Source organism: Candoia aspera, chromosome 1, assembly GCF_035149785.1.
Source record: "Candoia aspera isolate rCanAsp1 chromosome 1, rCanAsp1.hap2, whole genome shotgun sequence".
NCBI classification, from domain to species: domain Eukaryota; kingdom Metazoa; phylum Chordata; class Lepidosauria; order Squamata; family Boidae; genus Candoia; species Candoia aspera.
In genome coordinates, this window is record NC_086153.1 from 271,795,601 (window position 1) to 271,818,071 (window position 22,471).

Here is a 22,471-nt window from a genome sequence, read left to right on the forward strand (position 1 = left end):
GAAACTAAGGAACTGGATGGGGAGGAACAGACTCCCTGCAAGATAGAATGGCTCTAGGTTTCTGGACCTAATGATTCCAGGGAAATACTTTTTTTTTTTAAACCTCTAATGGAGTTATGCTGTCCCATTCAGAGATGGGTTGCAATTTTGGAGTGATCAAAGACTTATAGTTCCTGTTTGACTAGCAGGTGGCATCTGTGGCAAGGAGGGCTTTCGCACAGCTGTATCTTTTGTGCTAATTGTGGCCATTCCTGGAAATCGGGAGCCCCTGTTTGCAGTCACTCATGTCTTAGACACTTCACACTTGGATTACTGTAATGTGCTCTACCTGGGGCTGCTCTTGAAGAGCATTCAGAAACTACAGCTGGTACAAAATGCAACAGCCTGGGCAGTGATGGATGTATCCCAATATACTTGATTAACTCTGCTGCTTTGGGAGCTGCACTGGTTATTGGTTGGCTTCCAGGTGATCCATGGTGCTGGCTGTCACCTTGTGACCTTAACAAAAAATTATGATTTTATGAAGATTTTGATTGTTAACCTCCCAGGACTTTCAGGAATGGGTGGCAAACAATTAAATGAATAAGCAAGTAAATAAATAAATAATAAACTTCAGTCTCCACCAGCCCCATCAAAGGTACCAAATAGGGAAGATAATTAAGACATAATACTGGTGCACACAGATTTTGTTTGCTGTCATATACAACCCTAATCTAACAGAATCCACACAAATTATCATTTTACACCACACCTGTGACTGATTACTGAGAAATACTTCTTATCTTTCCATAGGTTGATAAGACAAGTTAGCTTTAGCAGAATAGTTGGTCAGTGGTGTTTTCTCAGTCAAATACTTTGGGTTTCAGTTATTGAAATTTCCCCATCACTTATGTTTGGGCATCATTGTTTGGACCTCTATATGTTTGGTAAAAGCTAATTTCACCTGCATGTACATCAAAGTCGCCCAAAACTGCCCATTTAAGGAGATGTCTGAAATAATGCTACTTTTAAATTTTGCACTGACCAAATATATTAGTAACCTGAAATTACAGGAATAGTTAGCTTCTTCTTTCCAAGACATGATTGACATTACTGTTTCCTACCTCCAACTTGTTCTGAAACATGACAACAATATAAAGTACAGTTCTTGGGTCCTTTTGAGACTAGGGATGACAGCCTCCCTCCTGTATTGTACAGGGTTCTTTTCTCAGAAAATATCTCCCCAAGTGCCTTTTTCCTGTTTTAAATCTTTTCTGCATATTCAATCTTCATTTCACATAGAGACAGATAAAATAACTCACAACAATGTTATTTTATATCCTTGTTGCATTTCAGCTCATACATTTATAAACTTAAGTCCATTCTCTTCCGGACTGATTCCAAAGCAAAATAGCACAGCCAAACTAGCTCTTAGTATTGTTGTTCTAAAGCAGAATTAATGACTGAAAATAATGTTGAAGCGGCAAGGAAATTTAATGAAAGCTAATGTCCCATTCAATCACAGAATGAGTATGTAGTAAGTGTCTACCACATGTACTGTATCTCTATTGTGCTTGGTGTACTGTCTTCTTAACAAACATATCAGTTTAAATTAATGCCCCAAATATGATGGTTAACTCAGTGCACAAGAGTTAAAACAGACTGTCCTTAGTACTGGCATTAATGTGGGCAAGATAAATCAATTGTCAGAAACCTCTAAGAATTCCACATCAGATCCTTTAGAGTTGTAGGGGAATTATAGATAATAGATAAAGAAAAGGGAACAACAACATCAACAACAATAACACCTAGTAATTGGAGGATGACTATAGTGATAGTGTGAGGTAACCAAGAGAAGTGGATATGAAGGGAAGTAAGTTGAAAATGGAACAGCTACAGTGATTCTTTTATGTGCTATATGTTAAAATTAGCCTACAGTTTTGGGATTATGAGATTGTTTCTCGCTGAGTATTCTTTTTAAAACTCTTAATAGGACTAAAAATTACACCAATATAGAATATGAAGTTGGCTGATATTTTATTGTAAGAAATTGAAACTGAATATGAACAAAAGGTAGTATTTTGTAAGGGGGTGAGTGCTTGCCATTCAAAAAAGCTTTTTACCCAGTTCAAAAGCATAGAACACTTTAAGTTGGTTGAAGAAATATCATAAATGGAGTAACCATTCCTTGATTTTCCCTGGAGCTACACATCCTTTTTATTCCACAATTTGCCAGTTCTTAAACTACAAAGCAGCCTTCAGATCTGTTGGCCTATAACTCCATAATCTCTGACCAATATAGCTAATGGTTGTACTCTCTGGGACTGATAGGATTATTGTCCAATACATCTGAAATGTAGGGAAAATTGTTGTACTGTGTTACCAACCTAAAGAGGAAGGGTAATGAACTGAGATTCTAAAGTTTTTCACAAGTAAGCATGGGTCCGAAGTAGAGTTACACTGTGTAACTCTCAAACAGCAGTTCTTAATTTTCTTCTAACAAGCTGATAGTTGACAGTCTAAAAGCATTTCCTAAATAATTATACTTGTAATCGAAATTATTCAACCTTCATTGCAAATCAGGTTGTCAAAATGTACAGACTTTCAGCTGTTTGCAATGAACAAATCAAACAAAAGCAATTGAAACAGATCAACACAACAAATGCTTCAAGTGGTGTCCCCAAAGTCAACTGAAAATGCAACTTATCATGACTTCTCCAGTCTCAAAATTATTCAACCCCTTCATGGCAAACATCTTCAACACGTAGTAGAGCACCCTTTTGCTGTTATGACCTGCTGCAAACAAGATGCATAGCCAGACACCAGCTTCTGGCAGCGTTCCTGAGGAATCTTAGCCCATTCCTCATGAGCAATGGCCTCCAGTTGAGTAATCTTGGGTTTGTGTGCTGCAACTGCCTTCTTCAAATCCCACCAGAGATTTTCTAGGGGTTCAAGTCAGGTGACTGTGATGGCCACTGTAGAATCTTCCAGGACTTCTTCTGCATCCAAGCCTTAGTGGAATTTGAGGTATGCGTGGGATCATTGTCCTGTTGGAAGGTCCAATGACGCCCAAGCTTCAGCTTCCTTACAGACTGCATGATGTTTTCTCCTAGGATTTCCTGATACTTCAATGAATCCATCTTGCCGTCCACTCGCTGCAGGTTTCCAGTGCCAGAGGATGCAAAGCAGCCCCAGAGCATCACTGAGCCACCACCATGCTTAACTGTAGGCAGAGTGTTCTTTTCAGCATACGCTTCATTCTTCTTCCTCCAGACATACTGCTGATCCATCAGGCAGAAAAGTTCCAGTTTTGTTTCATCACTCCACAGAACAGAATCCCAAAACTTCTGTGGCTTATTTATACGATTTTGAGCATATTGGAGCCGACTTTTCTTGTGCTTTTGGGTCAGTAGTGGTGTATGTCTTGGGAGTTCTGGCGTGGAAACCTTCTGTGTTTAGTACACGGCTTACTGTGCTCACTGAAACCTCAGTGCCTATTGCCACCAAGTCTTGCTGCAGGTCTTTTGCAGTCACTTGAGGGTTTCTCTCCACCTGCCTTCTCAGAAATCTGGTTGCAGCCATTGACAGATTCCTATTTCTGCCCTGTCCAGGTAGTGTAACCACTGTTCCTTTAACTTTGAACTTGCGAACTATGCTTCCAATGGTGTCTTTAGGAACATTCAGTGCCTTTGCTATCTTTTTGTATCCTGTTCGTTGTTTGTGAAGGGCGATGGTGGCTTCTCTTACCTTTTTGGACCATTCTTTTGACTTAGCCGTACTGTATTTCTAACATGCAGTCAAACATGACACTCAACAAACCCCTAACCAGTTCAGGTATTTCATGTCTTCTAGCTCAAGCACACCTGGTGCAACTAATGAAGCCCTTGATTAATTGCATCAGGTGTGCTTGAGGCAACACCTGTTTTGCATACTATATCTGTGCTGTTGTGACGGATTCTATTCAGGGGGTTGAACAATTTTGAGACTAGAGAAGTCATTATAAGTTGCATTTTCAGTTGAATTTGGGGACACCATTTGAAGCATTCCTTGTTGCTTTTATTTGATTTGTTCATTGCAAACAGCTGAAAGTCTGTACATTTTGACAATCAACCTGATTTGCAATGGGGGTTGAATAATTTCAATTACAACTGTATCTGGTCTGTTTATGAGAAAGGACATAAGATCATTCTTACCAGAACATTTTCACAGATTGCTTAATGTGAGATAGTTGGCAGGTAAGTAATGAACTACAATTTAAAAATCAACCACCCAGAGATGGCAATGCTTTAGCTGCATTTGCATGGAGTCCTGCATAGCCTACATACATATTAGAAAAAGCAAATGAGCACACAAGAGTTTTCTAAGCTTATCTTAAGAATGTATTTAAGCAGCTATTAACATTGTCACAGAGATATTATTTCAGTGGTTTTGGCCAGTAAATGCAACCATTCATTTTCTGTTTGAAGTTTGATCTGACTTACTGACTTCTTGAAGATTAATTCAGGTTCAAAGTCCACCTCATTCAAAACATAAAAGTTTAAGTTAATTAAAATAGAGAAATCCCCCCCCCACTCCAAAAGGGATAGGCGGAAGTCATATAAACCCTAATATATGGGGGCATGATATAATGTAGCACGTATCTCTCTTTTCTGGGAGCTTGAGGGAAGGTGGGCTGATACTATTCTGATAACACTTCAGAATATACCTTCCTGAAACTGCTGAGTGCTAAGACTTGGATGATGTCCTAACAGCCAGGAACCACGCTGAGACAAGGAACTGGTCTCTAATGTTTTATTGCTTGTACATAACAGGAATCCTAACAAACTGAAGCAGCGTGGGAAAAACCCAGCCATATAAACCCCAAAGGTTAAGGCGGTCCCGATCTGTGTCTCTTTGAATGGCTGCCCAATTCCTCAGTGCTACGCATGCGCTTAACAGTCTGGATGGGAGCCCCCTGCTCGCCATCCTTACTCATGACAGATAACTCCTAAAGCTAATGCACTGTATATAGTCTTCTGAACTGCAACAGTCTGAGTTCAATTCCTGGAGGAGGATTCGAGCCCCACAGAATAACATCTGCCTACCCACATGTCAGCCCATCAAGGTAGATCAGACTAAGAAACAATGCCATATGGGTCAGGGCTACTTTTATTATAACAGCTATTGTATCAGAATCTTGCACATCTGAATGTGCTTCCCCCACCCTCACTTTATCTTCATGTGAAATTGGGGGAATGGGGCTTGTCTGAGACCTTTCTCAAGTTATTTTCTTGGACCAGGCTCAAGCCCTCTTATTGGACTGTTGACTTGGTAACAGCTCTTCCTCCTGTCCTTCAAGACCATTCCTTATGCCCTCTACACCACAGCTGAAGAGTCCCAATTAAGATGAAACTGGTCACGTGATGCCTCCTGGTGGTCAATGTAACTCATTCAAAACAAGCTTTCTAAGAACAAGATTAAGATGATTTCTACATATCAGGACTGAGTCTAGTTATGACTTCATTTGCTATATTCCCCTGGATGCTCCATACTGGGCTGTGCTTCAGATTTCGCCAATCCTGAATCAAATTAAGAGGATGGCTCTACTGAAGAGGGGCTCTTGAAAACTGCATCTGAACCCTAGAATCAAAGAATTAGAAAGAACCACTTAGGCCATCAATTCCAACACACTGCCAAGTACAAAAATCCTAATTAAGGTCTGACAGCTGAACACATACAATGAGGGGAGCCCACTCTTGGTAACTGATCCTACTGTTGAACTGTACTGTTAGGAAACAATTTTTGCCGCTGTTTACTGACCTAACCTTTGTCTTTTTTTTTTTAAATCGTATGGCATAGCAGTTTGGTGTTCATGCTGCTTTTTCTTGCTGGGAAATTCTTGTGAGGACCAGCAGCCAGATGTGTAGACTATTTAGCCGTGACAAGTCACGTTGCCCAGGGTGCACCATGAGGAGACTAGTCTACATTGCAACGAGTTGGGCTGAGAGAAAGTGACTGGCCCGAGGTCATCAAGCCGGCTTTCATGCCTAAAGCGGGACTAGAACTCACAGACTCCTGGTTTCTAGCCCAGCACCTTAACCACTAGACCAAACTGGCCCTTTGTCTTAACATTTAATATTAACCCACAGTTGTTGCTTTCATGATGAGCTCTAAATCTACTTTCAGCTAACAATGTGATGTAATTTTCAAATGGTAATCTCTGATTTTGATTCCAGCTATCATCTCATCCAGTCCTGCCATTCTTCTAACATATTTGAGGTACAAATTACTTAGAAATGGGAACTATATGTATATTATCTCACACTGTACCCTATTATAAGCAGTAGTTTTCCAAATTCAGTTCTTAAAGAAGGTCCTCAAAAGTCCTCAGATGTTCTAGTATACCCATATATCTTAATATATTACATTCTGGCATGGCCTACATAATTAAGGGCCTGCTGTATTTAATAAAGCAAAAGTAACCTTTTTTATGTTTTCTTGCTCTCTCCATTATGCATCTTATGTTAGCTATCTGATCTTGTGACTGCTCATTTGGCATTTCTCTCTCCAAGTATAGAATCCTACTTAAACATGCACTGAATTATTTAGAATATGCTTTCTTAGTTCAAGATAAATGTTAAACTACACTCAGCTTTAGTTTCCCTTAAAATAAAACAATTCCAGCATATCATGGTTGCTTTTATCAAATGTTCCTACTTCTTCTATTTTTTCAACTAAAAAATTTCTTCTTTCCTCTGTCCTCCCAAGGAAGAAAGGAATTTCCTGAAAGGATGTTTGGCAGAATTTGTCTTCCAACAATGTCGGGATAATTAAAGTCTACCATCTGATAGTTTAAAAGGGTTTAAAAGATTTATAGGGATAAAGATAAAGTGTGTTTGCAGAAACGTATAATTTGTCCCCAAGCTCACTGTATAAGCAAATTCTGGGGTAGAGAGTGAACTGTTCAAACTGGATGATTTTATCAGCCCCTCTAACTGCAGTTTTCTGAGGGGAAGGATACAGAAGTAATATACTGCAAAACTATTCTAGATTTTTAAAAGAGCTGGGGGTGGAGTTTGGACTTTTTCTTTATTTTGGTGTTTATGGGATCTGGAAGACTATAGCATTGGTTGTTTGCTTATAAAATGCTGGATGTTCAATTCCTTTTGCCTATGTCACTGTTTGCTCCACATCCACCAATCAACGGTGCCCTACTGCACTTTCTGGAACTTTGGAACAAAACATCAAGCATTCTTGAATTATTTTCATTTATGGTATTCCCTATAGTACTCCCCTACACATTCTTCTTACTTTTTGCAAACTGTTGCTTAGGAAACTTTTTTTTATGATAAATGCCATTTTCATTCAAATTTCTATAAAAAACCATCACAAACATAAAATTATTCCCTCCCCCAAATTTGAATGTTTTCTTTTCCAAGAATCACTCTTATTTTCCTTCTGAAATTGTACAAATTTCTTAAGTAGGGCCATCTATGCTGTATATTGTTTTCTGAGTAGAATCAATCCTAAATTAAATTCTATGATCAGTGCACATCCTTACTCCAAACCCAATGTCCTCTACAAATCTTCATTTGGGTAGCATGCTTGGGTAGCATGCCTGCAATGGGAAATATTCTCAGTTTACAAATACAGTAATTGTAATGGTATGTGGGAATGATCTTGGAAGGTAGGAGGAAAGGAGAGGGTCTTTTCTGTAACACTTCTCACACCCCCTCTCCTTCTGTGGACTGAGAAATCTTTTACATGCTGGTTGTCCAGTCTTCCAAAGTCATTCCCACATATTATTACAGTAACGTCACAGAACGCTTATTAGATGCAACTCTCTCTAAAAAATCTTTTCCAGATTGAAAATTCAACCCAAACAAGATGAGAAGTGTAAAAACTGATATAGTTTTCATATTTATGAAAATAGGTTTGGATTTTTGCTGACCTGGACCAAATGACAAGGCTTTAAAGATTTGTTTATAGATAAGAGATGAGATATGGGAAAAAGAGATCCTTCGTTGTATTTTTAGAGAAAGTGATGTTACTGTGCTAAAAGGGTAAAGAGTATAAAGTTGGTTTATTTGATTAAGATTAATATATATATATATATATATTGTTATCTCTGGAAACTCTTAATGGACTTTTCCTGATTAGGACTGAATGACGAGGCTTTAAGAATTTGTTTATAGATAAGAGATGAGATATGGGAAGAAGAGAGCTTTTGTTGTAGTATCAGAGGAGGTGATAAGTTACTGAAATTGTACTTGTCCTGATGAAGGGGGAAGTCACTTCTTTATATATCTTTTTTCTTTTCTCTCTCTCTCTCTCTCTCTATATATATATATATATTTCCTCTGTACTTCTTTATTTTTTTTTTATATTTTTCTTTGTATTAGTTTTTTATCTTTGTACCTGTAAAACTTTAATAAAAAATATTATTAAAAAAATAAAAAATAAACACACACATGAAGAACAGTGGCAGCTATACAGCCTTTCCAGCCACTGGGGCACAGCATATCCTGCAGCACTAAAGCTTTATTTGGCCAAAGTACATATGCAACTATTGTTTGCTGCACTTCCAGCTCTTCCGCCCCACTAAAAAGGGTCCAATTCAAATTTCTACGGTCTGTTTCAAGTGGCCCCATGTGCTCCTAACGCAGCATTAAGAGAGGCAGGGCTGACTAAAGTTGAAACTGACACAAGGATTTGCATTATTGCATATTGGTTAAAGCTACATTCTTTTCTGAATGTCTGGGTTTCTTCCTATTGCAAACAATTGTGAATCAATATGGAATAGGGCAATTTTTGCAAAACCTACAATACTGGGTTTCTCTAGGGAGTCCTTTTAACAATGGGCTATGAGCAATCATCACACTTAAGCAATGTATCTGAGCCCAACTGGATCAATTTGCCCTACCCAGGAATGTCTTTCTGAGCAGCTAGGCCCTTTTCTTTAGGCCAGGAAGTATTTATACTATATAAATGTCCCTAAACTCTGAAGAACACCAACCTTAGTATGTTTTAATGTTCTCCCTACAGCAGTCCTTGAAGGCAGATATAAAAAAAAAATCCCCTATGAGCTAACACTGTGCCCTTGTGGAAAAGTGTTTATTAAATCCATAGCCCATGTCCTAATATATTGCCTTTTTTATAAGGATGCAAAGGTCCCTATTTTACAGTGTATCCAGGTGATTCTTATTTATTCTATGTACAGTTGCTACTATCAGAACAATATGATTTACTTTCTATGAATGTGGCCAAACTTTGCCATAATAGTGTTTCTAAAACCAGACATGCTCTGATTGCATCAATAATCTTGCTGTAAACTACACTGTTTTATTTTGTTTCATTTGCTGTTAACTTCTTGTATTCTGGTCAGTGACTGTAATAAAATAAAGTAAATAAAGTAGGTACTTGTAAGGGTTGCACTGAAATTTGTCATTTAAGAAGTTATACATGATTTTTAGTTTTGAGCTGAAAGGGTATAATTAAAACCAAAATGCAATGTTATTGTGTTCCCGTTCGTCAAACTTCCGATTACAGAAGGGAATGAACAGAAGAAAGGTTAATGAAGCAGAGCAAAACTTTGGAAGAACACTAGAAAATATGACATATGAAATCTAAAGAAGCCATTTAACAAGCTCAGAACTGACATTTTTTCCGGCTAATCAAGAAGAGACCTTGTATTTCATACCAATTTTATTTAACATGTTATTTAATCATTTAGGTCGGGGAGAGGGGAAGGAGAATAGAGTATCAGGGAAAGAAAACAGACTCCTCAAAGTTTTAATAGCAGACGGTAACAGTCTTGAATGGAACTTTGCTGGTTATTGTGAACATTTTTCTGGTTTGGGAATGGAGATATATAAAAGATGGATATAACCTCATCCTATTCAGAATGCAGAGAATCATGTGATTTAGTTTTCTGAACTCCAGAAAACTCCTGTAGTTTCATACCATGACCACCTTGAGACAGAAAAGTAAGAATAGGTAAAAACTGTCTGTCTGGCTGGCTGGCTAGACCTAGGTCTTCAATTGGTGAAAATGCTGAATGAAAAACTTCAGACAGACATGAACTCAGAAATCTATCCTATGATATTTATAATAGGGAAGCCAGAGCAGTGCATTGGCTAGAAACTGGACTGGAATAAGGAAGACCTAGGTTCAAGCCCCTGGATCATAATGCTCAGTGGGTGACTCTGGATCAGACACTGTCTCTCAGGCAGCTTTCTCACAAGATTGCAACTGTAAGAATAAAATAAAGATGTCCCTATGTGAGCGAGCTTGAGTTTTTAAAAGGAAGAAAGAATATAAATGCAATGATCAAACAAACAAAATTGATGTTTCATACTTAGTTTGATGTGAAATATATATAATGGGGGTACATCAAAGCTATGTAAGATTGTAAATTGGCTAATTAACTATACAATAAAGGCCAATGAGATTATAGTTGAGTCACAAATGTCAATTGAAGAAGCAAGAGCCATGGGGGAGGGCTAACAGTCCAATTAATGATCTTATTTCCATGTTATCTTATAGCATAGAAAGGAAAGCAGTGTAGGCTACCTCTGTCCTGTTCAGACTAAGCACCAGACCGGTCCTCAACCAATATTCTTCATTAATAACTATTTACAGTAAATAAGTCCTTGATATGCAAGACTGGGTTAAACAAGCCGAACTAGGCTGACTGTGTCCAACTGGAACACAAAGGCTGGAGGCAACAGTTCTCGAACTGGAACAGTACTGGAATGACTCTGATGCTGAATCTCTGACTCACTGGACCTGGAACAGGACTACAAACAGCAGACAGGGATGAGCTGGAGGCTTGGATCAGGATTTGAACTCAGAGCAAGGTTAGACTCTACTGGGGGTTCTGGACTAGGCTGGTTACTCTGAACTGAAAACTTGAAGGCTTGAAACCGGAACAGCGATGGGCTCGGCTGGAAACCCTGGACTGGACTGGAACCTCTGGACTGGAGATCTAGAGTAAGGCTTGGAACTTGGGACTAGACTGGACTCGGCTGGAAGCCCCAGGCTAGGCTGGATTCTCTGGACTGGAGATCTAGAGTAAGGCTTTGAACTTGGGACTAGACTGGACTCGGCTGAAAGCCCCAGACTAGGCTGGATTCTCTGCACTAGAGATCTGGAACAAGACTTGGAACTTGGAACTAGGCTGGACTCGGCTAAAAGCCCTGGACTGGACTGGATTCTCTGGACTGGAGATCTGGAGCAAGACTTGGAACTAGACTGGACTCGGCTGGAAGGACCTCGTGGTCCACGATTCCGGATCCTGAACAGGATAGGTGTGAAACTTCTGAACACGCTGGAGTCTGCAAAGTGTGGTCACACAGAACTGTGGACACGTGGCAGCGCTGGGAAGCTGAAGCCGACTCATGCTGCTGAGGGAAACGCGGAGATTCACGGCTAGAAGCGAGGTGGAGGCTGCTGGGCACAGCTAACTCTGTCTCCTCGCTGGCAGCAGAAGCAGGATTCAATCCATCTTCGGAGTGGAGCTCAAGTGCTGGTTCCTCTTCGGCCACAGATGCTGAGTCCGATACCAGTAAGGTCTTCTCCTGAAGCTGCAGAGTTAGAAGATCGGTTGTCTCCAGCAGCTCGCTGTCCGTGTGGCTGCCTTTTATCCCAATTTTTGGTGCACTCGGAGTCTCCTGAAGCCAATCGAGCTGCCTTCTCCTTTGCGTGCTTTTTCAGCCTGTCTCTGGCATGCACTGATTGGCGTATTCAAATCCTCCTCCGGATCTCACTCAATCAGCGTTGTAAGTTCTTCCTGATCTGCTGAGTCACGCTGGAGTTTCGTTTCTCCGATTCCAACCCAGTAAGTTTCCAATTCCTCCTCTGACTCAGAATTAGTTTCACTTTCCAAGTCAGAGGCAAGCTTGGTTCTGACAACCTCTAGAAAGATTTGACATTAAGGTGCATACAATATTACATGAACCAAGTTCTACTTGGTTATTTTGTTCAGTAAGCCTTAGAGAATAAAAGCAACATAACTTTCATATATATTTGTCAACTGGTATAGGCTTGGAATCTGGGAAATAAATTGATTATTATTTAGATATACAACCATAAAAAGACTTTCATAATGATCAATAACACTAAGAGCTGCATTCATCATAGGTAAAGGTAAAGGTTTCCCTTGACGTAAAGTCCAGTCGAGTCCGACTCTAGGGGGCGGTGCTCATCTCCGTTTCTAAGCCTTGGAGCCGGCGTTGTCCATAGGACACTTCCGGGTCATGTGGCCAGCATGACTCACGGAACGCCGTTACCTTCCCGCCGAAGCGGTACCAATTAATCTACTCACATTTGCATGTTTTCGAACTGCTTGGTGTGCAGGAGCATTCATCATAAAACAAGCTAAAAATAAATGGGCTAAGAAGGAAGTTTAAGCTAAATACAACTTATTTGAATAATTAATCTACAGGTTAGAAAATCTTTCCACAAATAATCTACAACTATTTTATACTATGTGCAAACAGAACAATCTTGAATTTCCAGAACAATCTTGATTCTGGGAGGCAAATACATAATTACAAACTACTCCTGTCCATCTCTAAAATTATTATAAAATACATATCATTTTATTACAATATACACCAAACATGGAATAATCATATCTATATTTACCAAGAAAACATAAAACGATTCATGAAATCTAATTAATTCAAGAAATTGGAATGTTACATCTAGAATTAAAGAATAGTCACAAATTCCTTGCCTGGCTGCTCCAGACATTGTTAAATCATGAAGTGAACAGTTCTAAGGTACTAATTTCTTTTCATTCCCAACAGTTTACAGTCTAATAATAGAACAAAGAATGAAATCTAGGAGAGTTAACCAGAACAGAAGAGGCTGGTATGTTCTCAGCAGTACTAAATTTATGGTGGGAACAATTGCTGTCAAAGTAGATGAAAAGTTCAGGAGATTATGTTAAGTGGAAAGGGCATGGCTTCGTGTTTTAGTTATTGTCAGTCTTGTAGTTATAATTCTAGAACTTTTTCCAAAGTGTCCAGCTGCTTGTCAGGTTCCTCCTTGTCCCCTTCATTTAACATTATAAAAATCTGAACAACTCTAGGATTGAGATTAAAGGAGGGGAGAATTAAAGGTCTTCCTTTTTCCTGAAATATTTCTGAGAACTACTATAAGAGGACAAGAGAAAATATCCCTATTCAAGAAACATTATATTGAACAGGCTGTTTCTGTCAACTGTCATCTCACTGTATTTCTCACTGGTTTGGATCAGTCCAAGAAACACTGCCCTTGCTTTCAGTCACCTCTGTTTGCTTTCAGTAACATCAACAGATACTGAAATCAGGTTAATACATATCATTTTGCCATTATTTTTATATAGTTAATAGGCTTTCTCAGAAAAAAAGTAAAACCACATTTTTCCAGAAATATTTCATTCTTACCACTACCTCAAGTTTAAGCCCTAAAATCCAAACATTCAGCTCCTTCCCTGAGAGGTCTGCCTTTATTTCAGACTAATCAGTAATTTTAATTTGTTTTTTGTATTTTATGCCATTTTCTTTTAAGTTCTACATTTCCACAGTTCTACTATATCCTATCTGTCAGTGCTGCTAGAAAAAAGCCAATCAAAATTCAGTAGAAACAAGTTTGAAGTAGCATTAAGTTTTTGAATGGACAACCTAGATAACAATCTCTTGAGTTACAGATTACTATATCTGAAATCAACATTATTATAAGTGATTAAATCTACAAGCAAAGAAAAATCTTCCCCATTTTTTCCCCTTCAGGTATATACTGTTTCTGAATGAAAATGCTGTGAGGTACTTTTATTGAAAGGATAAAAGCATTCTTGTATATAAAAGGAATTCCATTAGGACAGGCATGAAGCCTGAATGAGTCCCCACAACTCCCCACTGTTTCTCTCACCAAACCTGCCTCCAATTCAAGCCCAATTTGTCCACGTTTTCTCCTAACTCTCCATAATGCCCTTCCTCCTTCTGTATCTTTTACCATTTTTCCTCCACTGTTTCTTCATTTGGTTTCTCTCTAACCCTCTTTGCCTGTGCAGTGTATCCCCTTACTCCTGATTCATGTCTATTTTTCTGCACTTTCAAATAATGTTTTTCTCAACTTTATTTTCCAGCTTTTGCTGCCAATTGTAGCTCGTTTTGAAAACAAAACACAGTGTTGTTTTAGCAGTAGATGGAGGTATGGCTGTTGAGTTTCAGTATTCTATCACTGTCAACTGACAAAAAAATAAAGCTGCAAGTTTTTGTTTTAAGGATGTTATTACAAAGACACCTAAGAACCTATAAAACAAAACAAAGTAACAAAATAAAACACATCAATGCATTATAATAAATAATAAAATTAAAATTAAAACAGTAAGTTTAAAAAGTCACCATGGCCTTCCATGCTTCAAAGTAGTCTTTAAGGTGCTATGCAAAGTCTAATGTTGCCTTCAAGATGATGGAAGTTGTATATCCCAACTCTGTGCTATGAAATCCCTTGTAGGCTTTCACAGTTCCAAAAAGTCAACCATATTAAACAAGTTCATTATTTAATATTGAGAATTATTTAATACCGAGGAGCAATAACACATAAATTGTAATTGATTTTGCTAACAATTTAACAATATAATTTGCATGTACAGAACATTTAATACACCATTATTCTTTCAGAAGCTATTTAATAAAATTCTCAAGGCCCAAAAAAGTATGGAATTATAAAATGCACAAATAAAAAAGAAGCTTCATTCAGAATAGTGTTTAATAAAATATGGGGCAATTTCCAATTAAATAAATTGTCTGCTTGGGCAAGAACTTTAACTTAATATTTAGTTTCCTTTATCTTAAGAGTACAGAACAAGGATCAATTATACAAAAATATGAACCAAAAGGATTCACAATCCACTTATTGATTCTCCAATAATACAAACTTTTAATAAATATAGGATTTGAAAGCAAATAATATTATGTAATTAAAGTTTACCAGAGAAACACTATCTTCTGAAGAAGCACTTCATTTTCCAACACTAGCATCGTCATTTTACAGAAGGTTGACCAATGTCAAGTGAGTAACTGGCAAATGTTATTGTCAAGATAACCAAGTAATCCTGTTTGAATTGGATTCTTGCTCTTTATTTACCTCTATTTAACACAGATTATACTGACCCACCAATATAAAGAGACACACTTCTATTAAACAAAATACTCCATTAAACATTCATCTGGTTGTAATATCTCATTTTCATACCACTTCTGCCATAATATCTCCATAGTTGTTCCTGCTACCTGTCTATTTTTTCTAAATAACTGCCCCAAAAACCAAGGACAGTGAAAAGCAAACATAATGAAAAAGCAAGACAGTTACCTTGTGCAGTCTTCTTAAAGAGTTATGCCTCATTAATATATCAATACTGTTTCCAGGTAAACATACATAGGTAGCTAAACAAGAAGCAGATAATACCACTTACCCTCATTGAAGTTTCTCCTCCATGTGGCTGCTGAAGCCTGAAAACCTGAGCCACCATATGTTCTGTCGACGGGTGCAACAAGATGCGACGAGATGCCAACCCTACCATCACATACCTGCCCATTGGGGACAAGCTCACAGAAATGGCATTGGGACCTGGGGATGAAATAAAACACATTAAATGTCTTCATTAAGAATCCATTTTATGCCTCTAATCCTCCTTCCTTCTTTCTCTATTTTCCTTACGTAGACTGTAGCAAACTTATTCACAGCTATTAATCTCTAAAAAGATATTGTTTATAATCAGCTTAGCCAACTAACAACAGTAGCAAACTTTCATGACCATATTCAGTTAAGCAAATACGTAATAGGACATCACATGGTATATATTCCTATTTCACCACTCTCTTGGTGACATCAATCTACAGCTGGGATTACTTTTTCCTTGCAACTATTACATACATCCGTTTGATGTCAGGAAAAAAGTACTTTCTAAGCTACTGCTAAAGGTCTTGACAGCTTCCCCATACCTTTGATACATAATCTCTTACCAAATCGCTTTGTGTACAGCATTTCACCCAAGTTGTGTGGTGCAAGGGAATAGACTGCCAGTATCCCCTCATCAGGAAATCCCCGCTGACTGCTAGGAATGAAGGCTGCCAAAAGCTGCCCATCTGCAGAAATATCACAGCTGGCATCATTGTATATCTTGCAATTCTGAACAAGCACATTCACAGACGCTGCATGGGGGGGCGGAAAAAGAGAAGAGTCTAGAATTTAATTCAGAACAACAGCAAAATCTTGAATCATGTTATCTATTTAAATGTGTTGCTGGCCAGAAATGCAGAATTCAGATAAGTAAAACTTTTTTTCCTTAAGATGTCAAATGAATGTACATATATTCCCTCATTCTTTCTTTCTTTCTTTCTTTCTTTCTTTCTTTCTTTCTTTCTTTCTTTCTTTCTTTCTTTCTTTCTTTCTTAATCTATTACTTTTGTCTTCAATGTTTGGTCGATGTACTGTTAATTCTTTAAATTTCTAAGAACAGGAGGAATAAAGATTCAAGCAGCTTAGAACTAAGATGACTTTTGCACTGCTACAGCAATGCTCTGTATTTATGAATTGGAATGTCACCAGCTGTCAGCAAATTCTACGGTATGAGCATCTGAGGGTATCTGCAACAAATGCTACAGAAGTCTACAAATCCTTGTTTTGAAGAATTGGGACTTAACATAGTAAATTGCAGCTAGTAACTGAACATATTAATGAACACGGATCTTACACAGTATTAATGAAGTACTAAACTGTTAGAGTAGGCTATAGTTGGAGGAATTTGTCTTTCCATATGCCCTTTCAAGATATACATCACATTTCTGTAGGAAAGCCCTGGCAATCATATTCATCCTTTTGTTATTTGGCACACAGTCCAACTGCTCTGAAAGCAATCTCATGTGTCCAATTTCCTGTTAACAACCCACAGACTCCTGTTTTTAGATGATGTCTGAAGGTAGCCCCCTGCCCAACTTATGGAACCTTGATTCTTCATAACATGACTCCAATATTCACTGATGAATTCATATGTCACATTGAGCCAAGATACTTTAATCATGGTTTATCAAATAAACCATACTAGCCTGATTTACAAATAAGGCTGAACCACACTGGGTTGGTTCAAATGTTGCACTAAGTCAAAAAACAAACAAATCAAACACCCTCAAATCAAGTTGAGATCTATGTACCTGCCCACTGTTTTCTTAGCACCCTGTTTTTAATTCTCCTGTCTAACCAGTCTTGCATTATTTTGGCACCTTGGGCTCCCAGTCAGAATTCTTTATTTCCTAAAGTTTATTTCTTGCTTCTTTCATCCTAATTATACAGAGCAACCTCTTTCTATGGCTGCTTGGTTTTCTCTACTGCCTTTTCAGTACCTTACTTCTGCTTCTCTTTTCTTCCTATCTTTTCCTTAGGCCTATGCTTTTTACCTCATAGTCCAATACTCGAATTCACTGATGATGCTGTCCCCTTTGTCAGCAATCTACCCTACTTGTCCCTTAATTCCCACTTCCACTTCCTAAAATGTTTATCAGCTCAGTTTCCCTACTATGCCCTCACCGTACCTATCAATCCTATTTCAGTGTGTGTGTGTGTGTGTGTGTGTGTGTGTGTCTGTCTGTCTGTCTGTCTATCTATCAAATTTATCACTGCCCATCTCCCCTCAAGGAGGGACTCTGGGCGGTTACTGGCTTGTCACATTACTCAATCTATCTGCAAGCACTCTATTCTGCCAGTTTAATTTTTCTAAAAAATTAAACTGGCACTATCTTTGCTGTTCCTTACACAGCACCATATTCCTTTGATCATTACATTACAGACTTCAGTTTCAAGTTTACAACAATCAGAAGCCTGTAAATGGCACAATGTTCTAGCTAGGTAAATTAAGATTGTGAATTATTAGAAGTAGTCCTCACTTACCAATAGTAATTGGGACCGGGAACTCCATCGCTAAGCGATGCAGTCATAAGGCATGATGTCACATGACCACACTGACTTATGATGGCAGTCTGGCAATCCCAGTTGTCATCATTAGGTGAATCCCACGTGGTCACAGCATCCCACAGTCATGTGAACACCATTTGCGATCTTCTGTTGGCTTCCCCATTAACTTTGCTTGTTGGAAGCTGGCACTGAAGGTTGCAATTGGCAATCACATGACCGTGGGATGCTGCAACATCGTAATTGTGAGCCAGCTGCTGAGTGCCCAAATCGTGATCATGTGACCATGGGGATGCTGCAATGGCCACAACTATGATGACCAGTTGTAAGTACCCTTCGTTCAGCACTGTTGTAACTTCAAACTGTCACTGAACAAGTGGACGTTAAATGAGGACTACCTGTATAATATTTGCTAACATGAGCATTTCTGAGAATGAAGAGTTTTCCACAAAGGAAAACTGGTGCAATAGCACCACCATTCAGCTCTAATTCTCTTTTATCAAACACTTATGCACAATACTGAAGGAGGTCCAGAAGTGTCAACAAAAGATACACTTAGTTCCTTGAGGTATCACAGAAATTTGTAGTAGCAACATTGATTATTCTCAACTCACTTTTTTTAATTGGTGGTTTATATTTATGTACCTCTTTCCCTGTTGAGCAGCATGCAAAAGGATCATTATGTAAATATCTATTATTATTAACACTATTATTATTAATCCTTGACCTATGATAATATGGTGACAAGATTTTTGACTAGCTGTCAAATGATGGTTGTAAACTACTACTGATACATTTTTACCTCGTACATCCAATATAATACATGTATAGCCATATGTAATATGATCCTCATCAGAACTATAATCTGGAGAAGAAGGCAATGTAGACAGCAAATATTATAACACTTTAGATCAAAGCCATGTTAAATTTATGGGTATTTACTTAGATGGAATTACAATCAAAATCCAGATTCGACAACTAGTAATGCTCTTCCCACCATGCACAATTTTTTCAAAATACCTGAAAACCTTTCTAGAATCAGTAAGTCTTTTATTTAAGCTGTCTCATGCAAGTAAGGAGAAAGTATCCATGTACCTGTTTTGAATTAAGCCAATAAGCAACTCTTTTGAGAGGGGATCATGTGCTACCTCACCAAAACGTTAGTATAACTACACTTGTCCTGAACCATTATTACTTTACCATATCAATGGTTTTTGCAGAGCCTTCTGCTATGGTTTAAATATTGCTAACAATCTGCATAGATTTTCTTGCTAAGTTCATTGTTAAGCAGTTCTGTTTCATGTGTTTGCTACTATAGGAAAAGCCTTAGATATTATGAATATACACATGTGCGCGCGCACACACACACCCCTAGTGTAAGTAAGCTGGCCAAAGGAGGACATGGAGGCTGCCAAGGTGAAGACCTAGAAGCTCCTCACAATGTACGGAGGTTTCCGCCCCAAGTCCAACACCCAGAGGCTGTACAACAGCTGGAAAGAGGGCAGGCAGGGTCTGGTGAGTGTCAAAGCCACTGTCCTGGATGAAATCCAGAGAATCCAGGAGTACATGCCTGAGGCAGCAGCACATGGAAGAAAGATCAAGCAGAGGAAGTGCCATGGCAAGACAAGACCCTGCATGGGATGTACCATCAACAGGTAGCTAAGGTAGCTGATATTGGGAAATCCTACCAGTGGCTGGAAAGGGCTGGACTAAAAGACAGCACTGAGGCATTGATCATAGCAGCACAAGAACAGGCACTAAGCACAGGATCCATAGAAGCAGGGGTCTACCACACTAGACAGACCCAAGGTACAGACTGTGCAGAGAGGCCTCAGAGACAATCCAACATATAGTGGCAGGGTGTAAGATGCAGGCAAGAACAGCATACACTGAATGGCACAACCAAATAGCTGGCATTGTGTACAGGAACCTCTGCACGGTGTTTAGGGGCTAGACCCTCCCAGGTCTAGATGGGAGATTCCACAGAAGGTCATGGAGAATTACAGGGCTAAAATTCTGTGGGACTTCCAGATCCAGACGGACAAGCAGGTACTGGCCAATCAACCAGACATCGTGGTAGTAGACAAGGCCCAGAAGACAGCGGTGGTGATAGATGCAGTGGTGCCAAGTGACAGCAACATCAGGAAGGAGTATGAGAAGCTGGAAAAGTACCAGGGCCTGAAGGAAGAACTAGACAGAATGTGGAAAGTGAATGCCAAAGTGCTCCCAATGGTAGTAGGAACACTCAGGGCTGTGATTCCTAAGCTGCGAGAGTGGCTCCAATAGATCCCAGAAACAACATCAGAGCAAATGTCCATGCAAATTATGTAAAAATGGAACAGTGAAGACAATGGAGCTTATTCTTACATTTTATTATACAAAAGAGGGACAGCTTGTCCACCCAATTTGAAAACCCCTCCAAAGCTAGTTTTTATCTCAAATGCTCTATGTGGATGAAATCTGGGGCTGAATAATCATTTACAGTAATCCAAATTATACAAAACCAATATTTAAAATGTTTATTAGTACTTCTAACAGAAACTCCAATCAACCTTCCTTAAACAGTGCTTAGCCTACTTTCAGTGAGAACTCAATTTGGTCCTGATTAATTACTGTAAATGCATCTTACTGAGGAATACTAGGTTTCTGGTTAATTAATACTCTGAAGTGCTAAAACATGAGAAGAGATGAAAATCAACACCTGGTGGCTTATTCTAATCATATTCTCTTCCAACTATGTATAATGTCTGTGGTGAATCACCTTAGGAAATCTTAGGAATTGGACTCTTTTTTCTGGCATGCCATCAGTCTCCAGGGCCACACCATGGCATGATAGGTTATATAATAAAACTTCATACAAATTGTGCCAGTGTTTCACAGTCCAGGATCTCAAACTATGTCCACAGCTGCAACCAATGAGGGGCAAGATAAATCTTACTGAAACAAAGGTTTTTCATATACTGCTAACCCCAGACTGAGACTCTACCTGTCTTCTTATAGGGTGAGAAAAACCCTACTCACTGCGTCTGTTATAATGGCAAGCAAGGATTGACTTTCCAATCTCAAATCAAGAAGATCACTGGGAAGATTCTGCACTGAAGAAGCAGAAAGTATAATGCAGAGAGGATCCTAAAGTGAGAAGTACTAACTGTTGTACAGTGAAAAGTGGTACTGAATTAGCCAAGCTTTTCCGAAGTGGTGTTCTTTAGATGCACTGGACTTAACACGCAATGGCCACTTTGGCTAAGAATTTTTCAATATAAACCAGAAGGCATGGAGTACCATATTGGGAAAGGTTGGTGTAATATCTGAAAAGTGATAGCCATACTTTTCCAAGATTCACCTTTCATTTCAGCATTTTCAAAAGCAAAACTCTGCTTTTTTGAAAGCAAAGTTATTGAAAGCCCAAATAAACTAATTTCAAAAAACTACAGTTAAAAAGGTTGGAAATGATATATATCAGGTTCAATTAGCTTCTCTTTTACACAACAACCTTCTCCTTCTGCAAACATCACTAGTTGTTTTTAACTTCAGAGGAGGCAGCAGTTCTGTCTCCAACTTACCATTGCTTATTTCTGGTAAGTCGAATTTAGTGAAATCCCACCACTGAAGCCGGTACGTGGTGTTTGCAATATTGCTGGCCACAGCAGACTGTCCATCTCCAATCACAGCTCCTAGGGACAAAAATAATTGTCAATCAACCTTTTAACTTCAAAGGAATGATACTCAAACACACTAACAGTTTTAAAAACTCAGAAGTCAGGGTCCAATGACTAGTTTTCTTGGTTCTTAGCAAAATGAAAGACTCGCGAAAGAAGAAGGAAAGGGAAAAAAAGACATATTAAACCCTATCAAATTGTAAGATCAATGGAAGTTCTTCAGTCAAAATGATGTTAATGTACTGTTTTTATGTTCTTATATTTTAAAACATTGTGCATTTTATTCTTATAAATGAAAACTTTTGGGTAAATATGTCAATTCAAGATATTAATTAGAATAAGAATAATAACAACAAGCAACAATAAAAATGTTAAACAATGAATCATCAGTGATATCCAAGGAATTATGGCACATGTACACAAAAATGCATAATACAAAATGCATAACAAATAATGCATATTAACTCTATTGAAAATTATATTTATATTCATATTTATATTTATATTTAAGAAGTACTATTTTTATTGTATTTTAATTTGTGTTTATTTTTTGGTTTTATAGCAAACCACCCGGAGTCGCTCTTCGAGTGAGATGGGCAGGGATGAAATCCGAAATATAAACAAACAAACAAATCCTGTGGGTGCAGGAGAAGGACTATGGATGTGGAAGAAGAACTAACCAAACTAGAACCACGCTCAGCTTCAAAAGCCACAAATCATATCCCTTCCATCCACATCTACAATCCACATTTCTGCAGAGGAGGCTGCTTCACTGCAAAGATTTCTATTGCAGATGTGAAGGCCACAAGGAGGATCAACATCAAGGCTGGAACTAGTCAGCACGGCCCCTCTCCTCTCATATCCTTTCAGTGCATTAAGAACACTTCTGAGCAGAG

At 38.5% G+C, this 22,471-nt stretch overlaps 1 protein-coding gene across 3 annotated transcripts in view; it reads right to left on the minus strand.

Moving 5' to 3' along the window:
- Positions 1-22,471, minus strand: part of AMBRA1 (autophagy and beclin 1 regulator 1) — a 181,774-nt gene that overhangs the window by 25,506 nt on the left and 133,797 nt on the right. For all 3 annotated transcript variants that reach the window (XM_063289679.1, XM_063289678.1, XM_063289680.1), the window contains 3 exons: positions 21,480-21,590; positions 15,975-16,163; positions 15,425-15,579 (listed from right to left, as the gene is read on the minus strand). In XM_063289679.1, the coding sequence (XP_063145749.1) occupies positions 15,425-15,579; positions 15,975-16,163; positions 21,480-21,590 (455 nt within the window). The remainder of the gene's footprint in view (positions 1-15,424; positions 15,580-15,974; positions 16,164-21,479; positions 21,591-22,471) is intronic.